The sequence below is a fragment of the Mixophyes fleayi genome, chromosome 10, assembly GCF_038048845.1.
Source record: "Mixophyes fleayi isolate aMixFle1 chromosome 10, aMixFle1.hap1, whole genome shotgun sequence".
Classification (NCBI taxonomy): Eukaryota; Metazoa; Chordata; class Amphibia; order Anura; family Limnodynastidae; genus Mixophyes; species Mixophyes fleayi.
In genome coordinates this window covers 15,484,877-15,502,679 of record NC_134411.1, presented here as the reverse complement: position 1 = coordinate 15,502,679, position 17,803 = coordinate 15,484,877, and the positions used below count along the sequence as shown (strand labels likewise).

The 17,803-nt window shown below is 41.7% G+C and overlaps 1 protein-coding gene across 5 annotated transcripts in view; it reads right to left on the bottom strand.

The window, feature by feature from the left end:
- Positions 1–7,286: 7,286 nt before the first annotated feature.
- The window catches only part of SYT7 (synaptotagmin 7), a 259,466-nt gene continuing 248,949 nt past the window's right edge, over positions 7,287–17,803 (bottom strand). For all 5 annotated transcript variants that reach the window (XM_075187974.1, XM_075187975.1, XM_075187977.1 and 2 more), the window contains 2 exons: positions 16,014–16,213; positions 7,287–8,839 (listed from right to left, as the gene is read on the bottom strand). In XM_075187974.1, the coding sequence (XP_075044075.1) occupies positions 8,735–8,839; positions 16,014–16,213 (305 nt within the window). In that variant the 3' untranslated portion in view covers positions 7,287–8,734. The remainder of the gene's footprint in view (positions 8,840–16,013; positions 16,214–17,803) is intronic.

Below are 17,803 nucleotides of genomic sequence, written 5' to 3'. Positions count from 1 at the left end.
CGGCAGCATGACAGAGGGGTTAAAAAATGAGGGGGAGCACAAAGGGGTTAAAAAACGGGGGGGCAGCATGACAGAGGGGTTAAAAAATGAGGGGGCACAAAGGGGTTAAAAAACGGGGGGGCAGCATGACAGAGGGGTTAAAAAATAAGGGGGGGCACAGAGGGGTTAAAAAACGGGGAAGCAGCATGTCAGAGGAGTTAAAAACGGGGAAGCAGCATGTCAGAGGGGTTAAAAAATTAGGGGGAGCACAGAGGGGTTAAAAAACGGGAAAGCAGCATGTCAAAGGGGTTAAAAACGGGGAAGCAGCATGTCAGAGGGGTTAAAAAATGAGGGGGAGCACAGAGGGGTTAAAAAATGGGAAAGCAGCATGTCAGAGGGGTTAAAAAATTAGGGGGAGCACAGAGGGGTTAAAAAATGGGAAAGCAGCATGTCAGAGGGGTTAAAAAATGAGTGGGGGCACAGAGGGGTTAAAAAATGGGAAAGCAGCATGTCAGAGGGGTTAAAAATTGAGGGGGGAGCACAGAGGGGTTAAAAAACGGGAAAGCAGCATGTCAGAGGGGTTAAAAAATGAGAGGGGCACAGATGGGTTAAAAAATGGGAAAGCAGCATGTCAGAGGGGTTAAAAATTGAGGGGGGAGCACAGAGGGGTTAAAAAATGGGAAAGCAGCATGACAGAGGGGGTGAAAAAATGAGAGGGGCACAGATGGGTTAAAAAACGGGGCAGTATGGCACAGTGGGGTTAATAAACAGGGGTCAGCATGGCACAGTGGGGTTAAAAAATGGTGGGCAGCATGACACAGTGGGGTTACAAAGGGGGGGGGGAGGCATGGCACAGTGGGATTGAAAAAGGGGGGGAGCAGCATAGTATAGTCTGATGAAGGGGAGCCAGATGAAGGGGGCAAAAACAGCATGGAGGGCACAGTGTGATCATAAGGCATGGCGATGATGAAGGGGCACATTATTGTAATATTGGAGCTGGAGGAAGGCCTAATTATTAATCGTGGGTGCTATTGATTTAACGCTGGGGCTGGCTGTAATTTTCTAAATGTAGCCATTTTTTTTTCAAAATAGGTCCTTCAACATTTCTGGATCCGGACAAGCCACAACTAAAGAAAGCAGCAGCCACAGGTGGAGAAAGTGAGAAGAACAGGTAGGAGAGAGCAGCACAGTGTGTGAAATGTTGTGATTCTAGTAGGGACAATACCAATTTTTGGTGAATGTTGTGTCCAATGTAAGGTGTAGGCCAAGACTGAACTGTTTGTGTACACACTGCATTGTTTGTATACTACCCTGTGGTGGTAGATGTCCTGAAAGTCAGGAGTGCTTAAACATATGTGACGCTCCGGCGAATTGAGAGCCTAGTGGTTTTTATGTTAGCCACGCCCCAATGGCACGTTTGCCACGCCCCCAAATGCATGACCGCACCTCCCAAAATTTTTGCACTGCCGTTTGGCTAGCCACGCCCCTGAATATATGACCATACACCTAATCTTTTTTGCGCCGCCGTAAGGCGGCGCAAAAAAATTTTGGGGCTTACTTCACTATGAGGGGGGCCCCATGAATTTGTTGTACCCGGGCCCTGAATTCTTCTTGGCAGCCCTGCTTATGATGTCTATTATACAATGCACAGCCCCTTATGATGTCTATTATACAATGCTCAGCCCCTTGTGATGTCTATTATATAAAGCACAGCTTACGTATGATGTCTATTATACAATGCTCAGTCCCTTGTGATGTCTATTATACAATGCTCAGCCCCTTATGATGTCTATTATACAATGCACAGCCCCTTGTGATGTCTATTATACAATGCTCAGCCCCTTGTGATGTCTATTATATAAAGCACAGCTTACGTATGATGTCTATTATACAATGCTCAGCCCCTTGTGATGTCTATTATACAATGCACAGCCCCTTATGATGTCTATTGTACAATGCACAGCCCCTTATGATGTCTATTATATAATACACAGCCCCTTATGATGTCTATTATACAATACACAACCCCTTATGATGTCTATTATACAATACACAGCCCCTTATGATGTATATTATATAATACACAGCCCCTTATGATGTCTATTATACAATGCACAACCCCTTATGCATACTTGCCAACTCTCCCGGAATGTCCGGGAGACTCCCGCATTTTGTGAGAGTCTCCCGGACTCCCGGGCGAGTGTGGCAATCTCCCGAATTCTGCCCACTTCACTAGGAAGTGCCCCACTTCCTAGTGAAGTGGGCAGAATTAGATCCCAAACGCCGCGATTCCCGGTGAATCGCGGCGTTTGGCCCCGCCCCCGCTGTCAAATGACGCAATTTGCGTCATGACGTCACAGGGGGCGGGGCCGAAATGACGCGATTTCGGCCACCCCGCCCCTTCACGCCCCCCTCCACTGGCTGGCTCCCGGGAGGGAGCTGAAGAAAGTAGGTAAGTATGCCCTTATGATGTCTATTATATAATGCACAGCTTACTTATGATGTCTATTATACAATGCACAGCCCCTTATGATGTCTATTATACAATGCACAGCCCCTTATGATGTCTATTATACAATACACAGCCCCTTATGATGTATATTATATAATACACAGCCCCTTATGATGTCTATTATACAATGCACAGCCCCTTATGATGTCTATTATACAATGCACAGCCCCTTGTGATGTCTATTATACAATGCTCAGCCCCTTGTGATGTCTATTATATAAAGCACAGCTTACGTATGATGTCTATTATACAATGCTCAGCCCCTTGTGATGTCTATTATATAATGCACAGCTTACGTATGATGTCTATTATACAATGCTCAGCCCCTTGTGATGTCTATTATACAATGCACAGCCCCTTATGATGTCTATTGTACAATGCACAGCCCCTTATGATGTCTATTATATAATACACAGCCCCTTATGATGTCTATTATACAATGCACAGCCCCTTATGATGTCTATTATACAATACACAGCCCTTATGATGTATATTATATAATACACAGCCCCTTATGATGTCTATTATACAATGCACAACCCCTTATGATGTCTATTATATAATGCACAGCTTACTTATGATGTCTATTATACAATGCACAGCCCCTTATGATGTCTATTATACAATGCACAGCCCCTTATGATGTCTATTATACAATGCACAGCCCCTTATGATGTCTATTATACAATACACAGCCCCTTATGATGTATATTATATAATACACAGCCCCTTATGATGTCTATTATACAATGCACAGCCCCTTATGATGTCTATTATACAATACACGGCCCCTTATGATGTCTATTATAGAATACACAGCCCCTTATGATGTCTATTATACAATGCACAGCCCCTTATGATGTCTATTATAGAATACACAGCCCCTTATGACAGTGCCGTAACTAGACATTTTAGTGCCCTGGGCGAGACAGGGCACCGGCGCCCCCATCTAAGTGGGCGTGACATTTACCGAGTGGGTGTGGCCAGCCTAATGTGGGGGTGTGGTTAGCACTTTACTGAAAAAATTCTGTTACACATATTTGCAAATGCATGAAAACTAAATGCTTGTATATATATTTATATCTATATAGATATATGGCACTGGTTCTATATTAAAGTACAAACCAAATTATTGATATTAGAAGACAGCCGGAAAATCAAAGGGACATTGTCTCATGAGAGATCTTAATCATAAAGGCACTGACAGAAGCAAAAACAGGATATTTTATAGGGGAGAATACATGATTTTTATAGAGGTGGAAATCAACTTTCCCTTTCACCAAAACAATCTGAATCATATTGGATGTATATAATCTGCTAAATTCTACATTTACTATCAGTAGCAAGCATTAGAGATAAATTCTCTATAAGAAAGTCAGTGCAACTTCATATTATTCTCACTAAATCCTGTCTGGAGGGGAGATCCCAGGCACATACAGCCCCCTCCACTACCCTCCGTTTCCTATCACTGATCTGTAACAAAGATCTACAAAAGTCACAACCTTACCGTGCAGGATATACAGGGGACACTTTGGTAAGTTGTGTATCTGGGAATTGTCAGTAAGTTGTGTATCCGGGAGGTTACAATTCATTCAGGGCATCAGAAGCAGTGGAACGCATGTGCGTTCCACCGAAAACAGGAAGTTCGGCATTTGGAACGCAAATGCGTTCCAAATGCCGAACTTCCTGCTTTCGGTGGAACGCACATGCGTTCCACTGAACTGCTTCTGATGCCCTGAATGAATTGTTGCTTGGATTAGAGCGTGGTTTCTTCTGGGCACATAGGCAGGTAACGGGCGGCTGCGCCCCCTTGGGCTCGCGCCCTGGGCGGTCGCACCGCCCGCACCGCCGTCGTTACGGCTCTGCCTTATGATGTCTATTATACAATGCACAGCCCCTTATGATGTCTATTATACAATGCACAGCTTACTTATAATGTGTATTATACAATGCACAGCCCCTTATGATGTCTATTATATAATGCACAGCTTACTTATAATGTGTATTATACAATGCACAGCCCCTTATGATGTCTATTATACAATGCACAGCCCCTTATGATGTCTATTATACAATGCTCAGCCCCTTATGATGTCTATTATACAATGCACAGCCCCTTATGATGTCTATTATACAATGCTCAGCCCCTTGTGATGTCTATTATACATCAGAGTCACTCCCTAATGTCCATTATATAATGCCATTAGATTTAGATTGGGATTGGCAGTAGTCCTGGGCAATTACACACAGAGGTTGACTGTCAGCATCATATTATCTGATATAAGCTAGACTTGTGGAGAGGACTAGACTGTATTTTTATTATAACTCTCTTAGGCCGCTTTTTATGAGCCCTCTCCCTTAAACCTCACTCCATGACTGTGGTACACCTACGTGGTAATAATAACGGCCACGTCATGAACATTTTAGAAATAAGTGAAAAATATACAATCCAGTGAGAATTTAAAGAACACAATTATTAACCATTGCCTGACTGGAGCAAATCAGCCAATGGTTAAATTAAAGAATACGTAAATAATAAATTATTATTGTACCCAATACAAAATCTTAAACTGATTATGTGCATCCCAGGCCTACAGGGCCTTATTATATATCCAGACCTGGAGAGGGGCCTCATATAAAGGAAGACGTTAGACTCAATGGACGGTCGTTTTGCTATTATCAAACACAGCAATGCTACCTCAAAACTGGGGAGCACTGTTATTTCAGTATTCACACCAAAATGGGCAGCTGTCCCCTCAATAATGGCTCACAGAAGGCAATTAATCCTTCATTATGGGGGGTTTTCCCCGAATCACTTATATGGACAATAGCAACCCTCTCATTCAACAAATATATCCTTCTCTCTGTCTGCACAGAATGAACACATATGCTTTTGATTTGGACCTTGTATACTGTGAGTGCAAAATCCTCCGGCTTATTAGGAGTGGTTGGTTTTGTATACTCCGCTCTTCCTGATCTATATGTTAATTTATTTAATCAGTGGAATTGCCTGTCTGGGACTTTCAAAGAATAGACTTTATGGCTGGCATCCATCTTTAATGTGTATTATTAAATTATTCATTGTAAGCTGCTATCACAAATGTTCATGTGTTGCTCTTTTAACTCTTTCCTTACAAGAACAGATTGAGCGGCTTCAAACCATGTACAACAAGCAACGTGACTTGGTATTTTGCAGTCGATAGTATATGGTAGACCTAGGAAGACCTAGAAAGCACAAAGTGCAAATGTGCAGAAGCCTTAATGAACCAATCAGACATTAGCTTTCATTGTACAACTTGCACTAGTTTACTGTACATCTATGATCTGCATAGTACAGACATGGGAATCTTGTGCCACCCCAGCAGTAAAGAACTGAAACTCCAAGCTTAACCAGCCACCAGATGGCAGTGCATGCTGGCAGCTGTAGTTTAGTAACCTTGGAGGGACAATAGAGCCACATGTCTCTTACCTGGCCAACAGATTGCAGCAAATTTATTAAATGGGTTTGGTGTGTTCAGCCTTATCTTTGTAACCATCCACATTTCAATAGAAGGATGATCTACAATATAAATCCCTCAGTAGCAATATGATTTTAGTCTGAGGAGAAAGATCAATATTTGGTGAGCCGCCAGTCCTAAATTCACAAGTGGTTGGGGAGCTTTCAAGTACAGCTATTAGACAGCAGTATGCTCACTACTGGGCCTCAAGGAGGAACACTGACATAGATAGACAGCTAGATAGATAAAGGAACTTAGGGGGGTTTCCAGTTGCCCGGAAACCCACCCCCCAAACTAATTAATAGGCTGCTCACTCCATCAGCGACCTTTCAATATACTGATGCAGAGACATCTCCCCCCCCCCCATTATTCCCATTATTCATTGTGCCTGCCTCTCTCTCTCTCCTCCGCTGACCTCTGGTTCTAAACACAGGATTCAGCCTCTCCAATGAGATGGATGGAAGCAGGTAAGTGTTAGGGGGAGGAAGGCCTCTTACTGCAATGGGGGAGAGGGAGGGCTATTTATTAAATGCTTATACTAATTATTTCACGCTGGAGTAGTTTTGTGGGAAGCAGGTTTAATTATTAAATGTGAATACTATTTTTTACCATTAGTACAGTTTGATGGGAGAAATATGTGTACAGTATTTATTAATTATGAGTACTATTAATTTAATGTCAGGGTACGTTGAGGGTAAATAGGTCTCTTGTTTATTTATGAATGCTATTAATTTAATGTTGGGGCTAATTGTGTGTGTGTGGGGAGGATATGTCTATTTAATAAATGTAAATGCTATTAATTTAATTTCGAGGCTGGTTGCAGGTTGGCAGCGGTAATTATTAGACGTGGATGCTATTGATATAATGTCGGGCCTGGTTTGGCGTAGGGTAGCCTAGAGGGTTCACTGTCTAGACTTTCCATACTTCATGTTCCTATCCTTTTTTCCAAACAGGGCCAGACATGCAGCAACTGACCTTAGGACAGAAGCAGCAACAGGTAAAAGCATCAAGAACAGGTTGTTTGGCTGCCAACTGCCCTGATTCTGGTGGGCTGCAGCTGCAAGGACAGGTATGTCATGCCCCTTACTACACTGGTCGTGAAGTGGGAGCGCAGTGCATCTAACAGTAGTGCACCCAGCATTACCCATGTGTTTGAAAGGGATGGTTAAACGTCAGAGAGCAGCATTGTCTCAAATGATAGCCACGCCCCTCGCCCCCTCATGACCCTCTTAGCCATAAATCCAGACTCTGTAAACAGAAACCCAGGGTTATGAAACACATCATTTTTACCTTGTGTATAAATTTTACAGCCTTTATTTCATGTTGGTTTAATGTTATCCTTTATCTCAAACAAAATGAGAACTGGTGAGAAAAATTCACTTTTAACAGGTACATTGGGTATCCCCCCTTGTTTCCACACAGACACCATAATCAGCATGTTATACTTACAACCCAGTTAGTTTTTAACTTTAGACATGGTTTTCTGTAGCCTGGAGAGTAAGAGGCCCTGGGAACATCTCAAGGCCTCGTCCTGGAAGACAAAATGGCTGGGGATGCTGAAAAGACAAGGGGGTCCTGATGCATACAGGTTACACCACATGATCAGCAGACAAGAAAGGGACTACACCAATGTCTCATCCCTCCTTCCAGGATCCACTTTGGCTCTCACAATAAACTTTCTGCTGCCAGAGAGGGCTGGACTCAATGCATTATGGGTCTCCCCTGGCAGCAAAGCGATGGCTAACCAACACTCTATAAAACTAAGAAAACAGTGACCACTTCAGTTCAGAGATTCCCCCTTCAACATTATATTGTTTGCGACTTTAAAAAACAAACAAAAAAAATCCTCTTTATTTTTTTTTTTTTAGTGAAACTCTTAAAAATAACCTAATCAGTGAAAAACAGAATGTAAAATAAAAAAGAGGCAAACAGTCAAATAAAGCTACAAAGAATCACGGTACGAAGATAGGCTGGTGTACCAGAGCATCATCCCAGCCCGCGAAGGGAAGATAGACGTCAGGGGGTGAGCTGTGAGGGGGGGAAAAAAAACACCCGCACACACGCACACGCACACACACACACGCACAATCACACATTGCATTACACACACTGGACACGAACAACCACACATGTAGGGCAAAGAGCCAGTGGAGCAGAGTCCACCCTAAATCTACCTCCCCGTACCATCAAGGAGGCTTCTAATTCGCAATAACACAGGTATTGCTCTTTATCTCTGCTTTCTATAAAGAAAAAAAACCCTACGAAATATTATAGGGCTCGTCGCACCTTCGCTTCACTACAAAAAGTGACTTGTTACATTGACGACCACTATGTGCACTTTAAGGTGCTTTCGTGGCTGGCATGTATTTGTACAAGCCGTGGAAAGTTTGCAGGCTCAGCAGCCTAGAGAGAGGTTCCTCGCGGGATGATCCCGCTCCGCCCTTCTCAGCGTCTCTGTAACACTGTGTTGGGAGGTGCCGCTCCTCGTGTGGCCAGAAGGAGAACTGCAGCTGTGCCTGGTCTAACAAATATAAGGACAGTTTTGGAGCACAATCCTCATTGAGGAACTGCAGGTGGCATAGGCTGGCCCCAGGGCGTCCAGTTACCCAGAGTTACAAGCTGGCGGTTCCTTATACAAGCCTGCAGGCTGTGTTTGTGCAGACGGTAAGAGCGTGGCCAATGCGTTGGTTTAGTTGGAGGTAACCGAAGACTGCAGGAGATCACAGAGTGCAGAGGAGCCATCAGCTCAGGCCTTGAGTTGGTGCCACTGTGCTACCGCTGTTCTTGGATGGGAAATCATATCTTTCCAGTGCTTCACCTCTCCGGGACCACTCTTCCAAGACAGGTAGATCTGGAGAGAGGATGTAATCAGTTAGAGGAGACAGTTTTTCTTGTATATATATCTAGAACAATGTTAGTCAGCGTGGAGTGTTGACAGGGGCATAAATAGACATTTATGGGCCCGTAGCAAAGTTTTAGAAAGTTTTGTACACATATACACATGGGCCTTCGACATGGAATGTGGAACCCCTCGGCTACACCCCCTGCACCTATGACATACTTGCCAAAATTGAAAACCTCCCCAGCTGGCAAGAGACACAATTCTCAGCATCCGGCAGCAAGGGGCATGTGAAGTGGGTTGGATTTGGGAGTAAGGCCTCCCAGACTCCCCGAAATTCGGGAACCTCCCAGACATTCCGTCAGAGTAGGCAAGTATGACCTACAATAGTTAGCCCATGGGTGATGGGTCAGCATGCTGGGAGTTGTAGTTTGGCTCGATCCTCCACAGTTGTTTTATTACTACAAGCAGGTGCAGGCAGGGCTGGGGGGCATTTGCCCCCGGGCTGGTCCCATAGTGGGCTACCTTGGGCTGGGTCACTGGGCCAACTGCATTTTTTTCCATTAAAAAGGCTGCTCAGTCGGGTCATGCCCCCTGGGCTAACATTTTCCAGCCCTCCCCTGACTACAAGTCACAGAGGCTGTCAGGAGCCTGAACTCTGCAAATGCTATATCATCACAGGTACATTTTTAATCATAAGTAGCCATGTGGGGGCATTGCTATTCTGCTGCCTAATACAATGGCTGAAATGGCACCCTTCACATGCCCTACACAAACTACAATAGATATTTGTATTATACGCTATAAAACACACCTTTTGTCACTTTAATAATTAATAGATCTATTAAAACATAGAAAACAATAATGTAGACTTTTGCAGCAGGGAACAATTCCTCGTCGGTTGCCTATCTTTTCACTGCTATCTTTTTTAAGAGGACAGTAAAACTCTATCGTCCTTCTGGCAATACTATATTACACTCAGAGCCATAGTTTTCAGACTGTAAAGAGTTATAAACATCTTACTTATAATCCCTGAACCCCACTTCACATAGCTCCGGGATATAATAAGAATATAATTTATTGGCAGTAAAACAAAATCTGGCAAAACCAAGACAGAACTGTCAGTGGAAAATATTTTTAAGGGTTGGAAACCTTGATCCCCGCCATTCGCTCAATGCAACAGTAACCTAGTACTTAGAAGGGACTTCTGCTGGTCAGTCTCTGTAAGGAGGATCTGACACGTGCTCAGAAATGACAGCTGGCTCTTGAAGCACTTCCAATTAGGAGCCAGCTGTTAGTTCTTGCTGTGCATTCAATCTCCCTTTGCCGCTGCTTCAAGATCAATACAGAGGTTGAACACTAGAGGTCCCCATTAGCTGTAAGTGCCAAAACCCAGCTGAATTGAGCAAATGGCATTGGTCCCAGGGCAGAGAGATTTAATAATATAGGTGGATGGTGGAAATCCACTTTACTACTGCTTGAATAAATACAATAAATATATTTATTAGTTTTCTTGCTGAATAAAATAACAGTGCTGTGTGAAAGCTGTTCTGTAACACGCAGTACTACACTAAGCATGCATTCTGCTATTCTCCACAGGGGTACAGTCCAAATTGAGTCTACCTTTGATATTTATTTTTAACTTGGCCATAATGCAGTTTCCACATATTCAGTTTATTGAAATGCGGGGCTAAATTAGGTTTCATGTGCAGAATAACATTTGTTCCATGGTTGCGGCTGAGTAAAATGCTGGCTAAGCTGAACTTCTGGTGCCATTTACACACTCCACCTGATCTCCCCCCTGCAAATTCCTCTGATTACATAAATACGTGGCTGAAAGGCATACAATGAACTTAGAAAGCTAAAACAATGCATTTAGTAAAAGTTCCAGTAGCACATGTACAAACCAATAAAATAAACATCTGAAGGTGGAAAAAGCATTACTCTGTTTTATTTACTTCCTTGAACACACTGAAATGATGTATAGTGTGCCTGTTCTGTTGTGCTAGTCCACCTTCTCTGACAATTGCACTGAAAATTGGCTTGCAGGGCACCACTAAAACTTAATTTCTGCCTGTCATGTCCTTACATCCAGTTACAGACTTTATTCTTGATGTTCAAGTCTCAAATACATTTGCTGACTCTAATCCACCTGCAACTCCCATTTGGCATCTAATTAATGCCTCTTCTCTCCAATCCCTGCAAAATGCTGCTGTTGCCCTCCTCATCTGTTATTCTGCAATGCAAATCCCTTCATTGCCTGAGTCACTTTAAAAAAAAAAAAAAAAAGATATTTAAATCCCTTCACATGTTTCCTATTTCCCTTTCTGATCCTTCTGGTCCAATTACTTAGAATGGAAATAGGCACACAAATAAAAACTACTTTGAGTAAAACTCTTTGAAAGTATTTGCTGTCTAGAGGTTGCCATGACAACCATTATATTGTGTACAGATCACCTACACAAAGGAGACAGCTATATTGTGGGCATAGGCAACGTTCCTAAGAATGCAGTCTATCAACTCTCTTAAGCTACTGAGGCACAAAGTAACTGATTGTATCACTCAGCAGAGCCGGATTTACACCTCATGGGGCCCTAGGCAAGATATTGGTTTGGGGCCCCCCCCCAGCCCTGCATGCGCACCCTCTATTAGGTAAGAATATGTAGAATATGTACAATTGCCATATGAATGGCAGTCTGACACTGCAATTGTTACAATAGTAATTGGTCAAACAGCCATGGTCTGTGAGTTCCAAGTAAAGGGGAACAGTGGAGGCTGCTAGAGCATACTTGCCAACTCTCGGAAACAAGTTTCCGGGAGAGGAAAACGTAATTTACGTCGCGGTGGGCGGGGCCAAAATGACGCGATTGGCCTCATCATGCCCCCTCCCGCCCTCCAAAATGGCGTCAATCACCGAGAATCGCGTCATTTGATGCGATTCTCGGTGAAATCCAGGATGCGGGAGAAATGCCTGAACCGAATTTCTGGAGTCTCCCGGACATTCTGGGAGAGTTGGCAAGTATGTGCTAGAGAGAGCTCTGTTGAAAAGATGGTATATCCTTATTACAGTCCAACCAGGTCATGGGGAACATAGTATGGGGCAATGAGGTCCAATTAGAGAACAGTCATAGACCAACCTCATACAGTCCAGCAGTCAAATGGAGTCCAAGGAGTCCTATGGTGGAACGCACGTCACTTCCGGATGGTGTCATACATTCTGACACCATCCGGAAGTGACGTGCGTTCCACTGTGGAATGCACGCCGTCTCTCTCCCGTGAATCGGCATTGTACCATCACTGAGGACCTGCTTCGTGAGCGCGATTAGCGCTGTTCATCGTAACAGGGAACCCTGCATCTTGTCGCGATTAGGGGGAGGGGCCGCAAATTATTATTTTTTTTATTTTTTTTCTGCTTTGTCACCCCATCTGGGCCCCCAGAGAGCCACTAGGCCCTAGGCAGGTACCTAGGTTGCTTAGCGGGAAATCCGGCCCTGTCACTCAGCTCTATCTGGTCTGTTTGTATGGGCCGTTTACCAGGGACGACTGCTGCAACATGTTTAAGATTGTTTATGTGGCATGCTGTAGTTCACACAGTTGAATCGCTAAGGCTACAATAAGATCCGGGTGTAACCAGATCAATCTTCCCAGACACACAAACAAAAATTCTGACCATCTGGGGCTACATCTTATTCACTGGAGATAGATAGATACTATGCAGCTGTAGTTTGCTACTGTTTTCATTGAGACACAGCATAGTGTTGTGGTCACAATAAATATTGCAATGTTGGGAAAAACAAAATTATATATGAAAAGTGATGATTGCAATGGTGGGGGCAGTGTAATTGTCTACACGTGAACACATGCAATTTTTTTAATGTGAATTTATAGTCTTATAACACCGTGCTTTGTCTGAAAATACAAACAAACTGGAGCTACAAAGTCACTTATGTGAATCCTCCTCTGTGTTTTAGCAGATCACACACATCAGATGAAGCATTTGTGCCTATTCTGTACGGAGTCTAACTGTGTCTACAGCTTGTACACATCTGGAACACCTGCCAATATAGGAATCAATGATCTGTATGATAAACGCCTCTTCTGTACTAATAAGAAGGTAAGGCACGTCCGAAATGTAGCATACGCTTATATTGTTGCATCCTGCCTGTCAGTGAGTACAGGAGTATATATTTTCCATAGAGACCAGTGATTTCTACTATAACAGGCATTTGACCTGTGATCAGCTTGTAGTGGATGCAGCAAACTTCACCGCAGGTAAAATGAGATTGTTTATCTAGCAATAAGACATGTTCCTACAGACGCAATCTTAGCCTGGTTTACTGGAGTGAAAGACAAATCAAAAGCTTATTAGTGTGCACGGAAATACAACAGGTTGGGAAATATCTATGAAAAGTGAAGCTGAGACACAGCATCGAATCAAATCTGTCATTTTTAACTACAGTTTACAGATTAAGTGCAAATTAGTAATCGGCAATGCCATCTTTTCTACACAGTTACTTGGGTACCAAGTTTAAGGTGCATGTTTTTTCCATGTGCTAATGTATATGAATGTTAAATAATGGTCTGTACCCTGCACTGACAGTGTGGGTTATATAAATAGGGACATTTTTAAGGATCCTCATGTACCAGCAAGAGATGTTCACTGACCCCCGTGTTCTGGTTTTGGTTCCCGATTGTTTTCTAAAATCCCAATTTTTTTTCTCTCTCTAAAATCTCGATTCCCCCCCCCCCCCCTAAAATCACATATTTTTGCTTTTTTATCCCCCTACATTACTATTAATCTCAATAACACTAATCTAGTCATTTGCAATCAATTTTCACTATCTCACAGGTCACAATATTATTTTCATACACTTTCAAACAAAGACTGCAGATTCAGAAGACCAAGCCTGCCAGACCTATTATTTGTATTTCAGCAATGACAATTAGCAATGGAGCTCTCCTCATTGTGTGTTACCTATATAACACAGTACATTATGGGACTGCAGATTTAGAAGACCAAGCCTGCCAGACCTATTAATTCTTTCTATTTCAGAAATGACAATAAGCAATGGAGCTCTCCTGAATTTCACTGTATTATTTGAAGAACACTACTACCCCTCCTCTTTCTATTCTACCTATGACGCTGCCCGACTGACCTACAGACTGCAAAGAACTGTGCTACCCCTTCTGTGTCCCTCTGTGAAATGTTGCTGGATTGCCGTGGAGGGCGGTACTTATATAATCCAAAACTCGCGAGATCCGAGATCCGACGACATAACAATGACGTTTTGCCTCGTTTTAAATTCCGAGGGCGAGCGAAAGTACCGAACCGAGCACTCGGATCTGCTAAGTTCAGGTGTGTTCAGTTCTCGGGGGAACCGAGCCTGAGCATCTCTAGTGCCAACCAATGTTGAAAAAGTTACATAAACCCATAGTGTCTGCAGAACAATGGTTTAGTGGTTAGAAATCAGGCCTCATTCGTCAATAGCGCTAAGTATGTCAATAGCTCCCGGTGTTAATTGATGCAGCTCGGAATGTCTGTAATTCTTAGGTGAAAAATAATGGCTCTTTTGTTTAAATAGCTCTTGAATGTAAAAAGCGCATAAATAAAAAATCTAAATAAAAAAAATGACAATAAAAACATAAAAATATATAAATAAAATAAAAATAATAAATTAATAAAGTAAATAAATATAAAAATAGATATACAAATCTGAAATAAATGAAAATACTAATAATTATAAAAATAAAATGAAAACTAAGATTACATTTTATTTCTATATATTATTAGTCTTACTTTTATTTTCATATTTATTTTATATTTATTTCTATTTTCATTTACTTCAGATTTTTATTTGTATTTATTTTTATACTTATTTACTTTACTCATTTATTATTATTTTCATTTTATTTTTTATTATTATATTTTTTGTTTATGAGTTTTTAACATTTAAGAGCTATTTAAACAAAAGAGTTTTTTGTTTTTTTTTACCTAAGAACTACAGGCATTTCAGACTGTACACATTAACACTGTGAGCTATTAACATATATAGGAACAAGTTAACCCGTGCATGATACTCATGCATTCTAGTCAAATCAAGATACTTTAGGTCTTAAAAAGGTTCTTGTCATGCATTTGAGCCTAGCCCAGGCTTGCTCAGGGGAAGATCGTTACTTCCCGACGCAAGCGCCCTTTTTAATGTGTGTTCATGAGGTAAAATTACCTCATGAAAATGAGTTTGACCCCTCAACTCGTAAATTTAGCCTTTACTACCCCTCCCACGGGGGGAAGGGGGGATGATGGAAGTTAACTGACTTGACTATTCTAATTTTTTGTCAAATAATGTCAGTATACCAAATTTCAGGTCAATTGGTTGAGCCCTTTCTAAGAAAATAGTTTTTTACACACACACACACACACACACACACACACACACACACACACACACACCTCTACACATGTGTGTTCATGAGTTAAAATTACCTCATGAAAATGAGTTTGAGCCCTACCAAATTTCAGCCCTTTTTGATTTTTTTTTCCCACACACACTAAGAATTTAGTAGGTCAGTGTATAACTCTGCCCAGCAGGTGGCGCTGCAACTTGTTGTTTTTTTTCCACACACAGACGCCACTAAGCATTTATATATTAGATATTGATGACCTGATTTTCCCCAGGCATACTGAGCTATATACATTTACATCTGCTCACCCGAGCAATTAACAGCAAAATGCCATATACCAAAACGGCTATAACACTTCCTTTTAAATGATAAGCGAAAGACGTATTAACTGGGTACTTTGCAAACCACAGCATACCACATAAGCTAATCGCATACCACATAAGGTAACCCCCCCCCCTCTTCACAGGACTCTACTAACACCAGGAGCTGAAGTAAAGCAAAAATTCTAAACTGAACCAATATTGGTCTCTACCCAAGGAAACCACCAAGGAACCAACAGTTCACCGAACAAACAAGAGCGTTATCAAGGTAAATCTACATCAACAACAGGTACATCCACACAGCAACAGAAACACAACATCACCGCACCAACCTACCCTGTGCCGTGGTAAACTGCAACAAAATCTTAAATCCACAAGACCGGAACCCTGTACCCACCATGAGGCAGCATCCACTGAGACACACTCATCAGTTACGAGCACAGATGTCCACCTCATACACTCACCTTGCCAATGACATCATTACGACTAAGCTTGTCCTTGTCCATGACAGTTATGATGATGGTCGTCTCTCTAAGTTTCTCGGTGGGGATATCGAAGATGAAGGACTCATTAAAGATAGGATTTAGGCACCGCTTCATAACCACTGTTTTTTTCTTTTCGACTCTTTTGTCCTTGTACATGAGCCAAACCTTTACATATGGGTCTGAGAAGGTGAAACAAGAGTGATATATGTCATACACCCATAACGGAGTTTGGTGGCCAATTTGCACCTAGTACATAAACCCACTGTTCTGGCTGGTGGCTGCACACACACCTTGCAGTACATTATACCTGTCACCTACACACAACAGAGGCAATTCACTAGGAAATAGTGAGAGTGCTGCCATAAATATGTCATACACAACTTATTCTGCATTTTCATTTTGCTGCATATTTACAATTATGACCGGCATGGCTATTTAATCACATCATTTAACTGGAAGAGGAAAATGCTGGCAGCAACACATAATTACAGGGAAAAATAGAAAGAAGAATTGAAATTGGAAGCACTCCAGGTCTCAGAGGTTTGCCACAAGATATAAAAACAAAACTTTATTGGATAATAATAAAATATAATAGTTTGAACCAGAAGGGATAGGTGAATATATAAACATAAAGAGTGAACAAAAATAATAGAAGAAGTGATTGAAATATAAGTGGACCCTGTAGTAGGTGGGATAATAATTCTTATATACCCCAAATAAAGAACTTCACAGGGTATTGAACCAGTTAGAGTGTGTGGATCAAATATGCACATTATATATCAAGTGCCGTGCCTAATATTGGTAATTGATGTATTTATGACTACACAGATAAATCTATTACTTAATAAGTTATAGCCTTATTTCACAAATAGGTCTTAAACATGTAGGTGTTCTATGCCAATGTAGCCAAAAACAGTAGAACAGTACCCGTTTAATACATAGAACAAGATGAAACAGCCATCCACTGAGATTCACTCATGGATTACATACTTACGTAATATGTAGCCAATCACTTGGGAATATCCCCTTGACACCAATAGAGAATCTAAAGAAATTTACGATCTTGGCTTACATTCACTAGTGCAACAATGTTGCTGTCTACAATTTAGAAGACCTATTTGTGAAATAAGGCTATAACTTATTAAGTAACAGATTTAACTGTGTGGTCATAAATACATCAATTACCAATATTAGGCACGGCACTTGATATATAATGTGCATATTTGATCCACACACAAGGATAGTTACATAGGACCACAGGATAAAGATATGGACCAGGAACTGACAATTCCATAATTAATACACTCTAACTGGTTCAATACCCTGTGAGGTTCTTTATTTGGGGCAAATAAGAATTATTATCAGCCCTACCACTGGGTCCACTTATATTTTAATCACTTTTTTTATTACTTTTGTTCACTCTTTAGTTTTATATATTTACCTATCCCTTCTGGTTCAAACTATTATATTTTATTATTATCCAAAAAAAGTTTTGCTTTTATATTTTGTGGCAAACCTCTGAGACCTGGAGTGTTCCAATTTCAATTCTTGTGTCTCTTTTTCCCTGTAATTATTATATGTTGAATGAAGTGCCCCCTCACTTTTAATAATATTAATAGTGAGTTGGTCGTAGCTGGGGGCTTGATCTTTTCTCCTTTCCCCATTCTTCCTTTTTATACAACAACACATATGTACAAATGGAGAGGCCCTGTGGGGACTCTGCTGCATGGCTGCTGGTACAGGGCAGTACCACCAAGACACATAGCTAC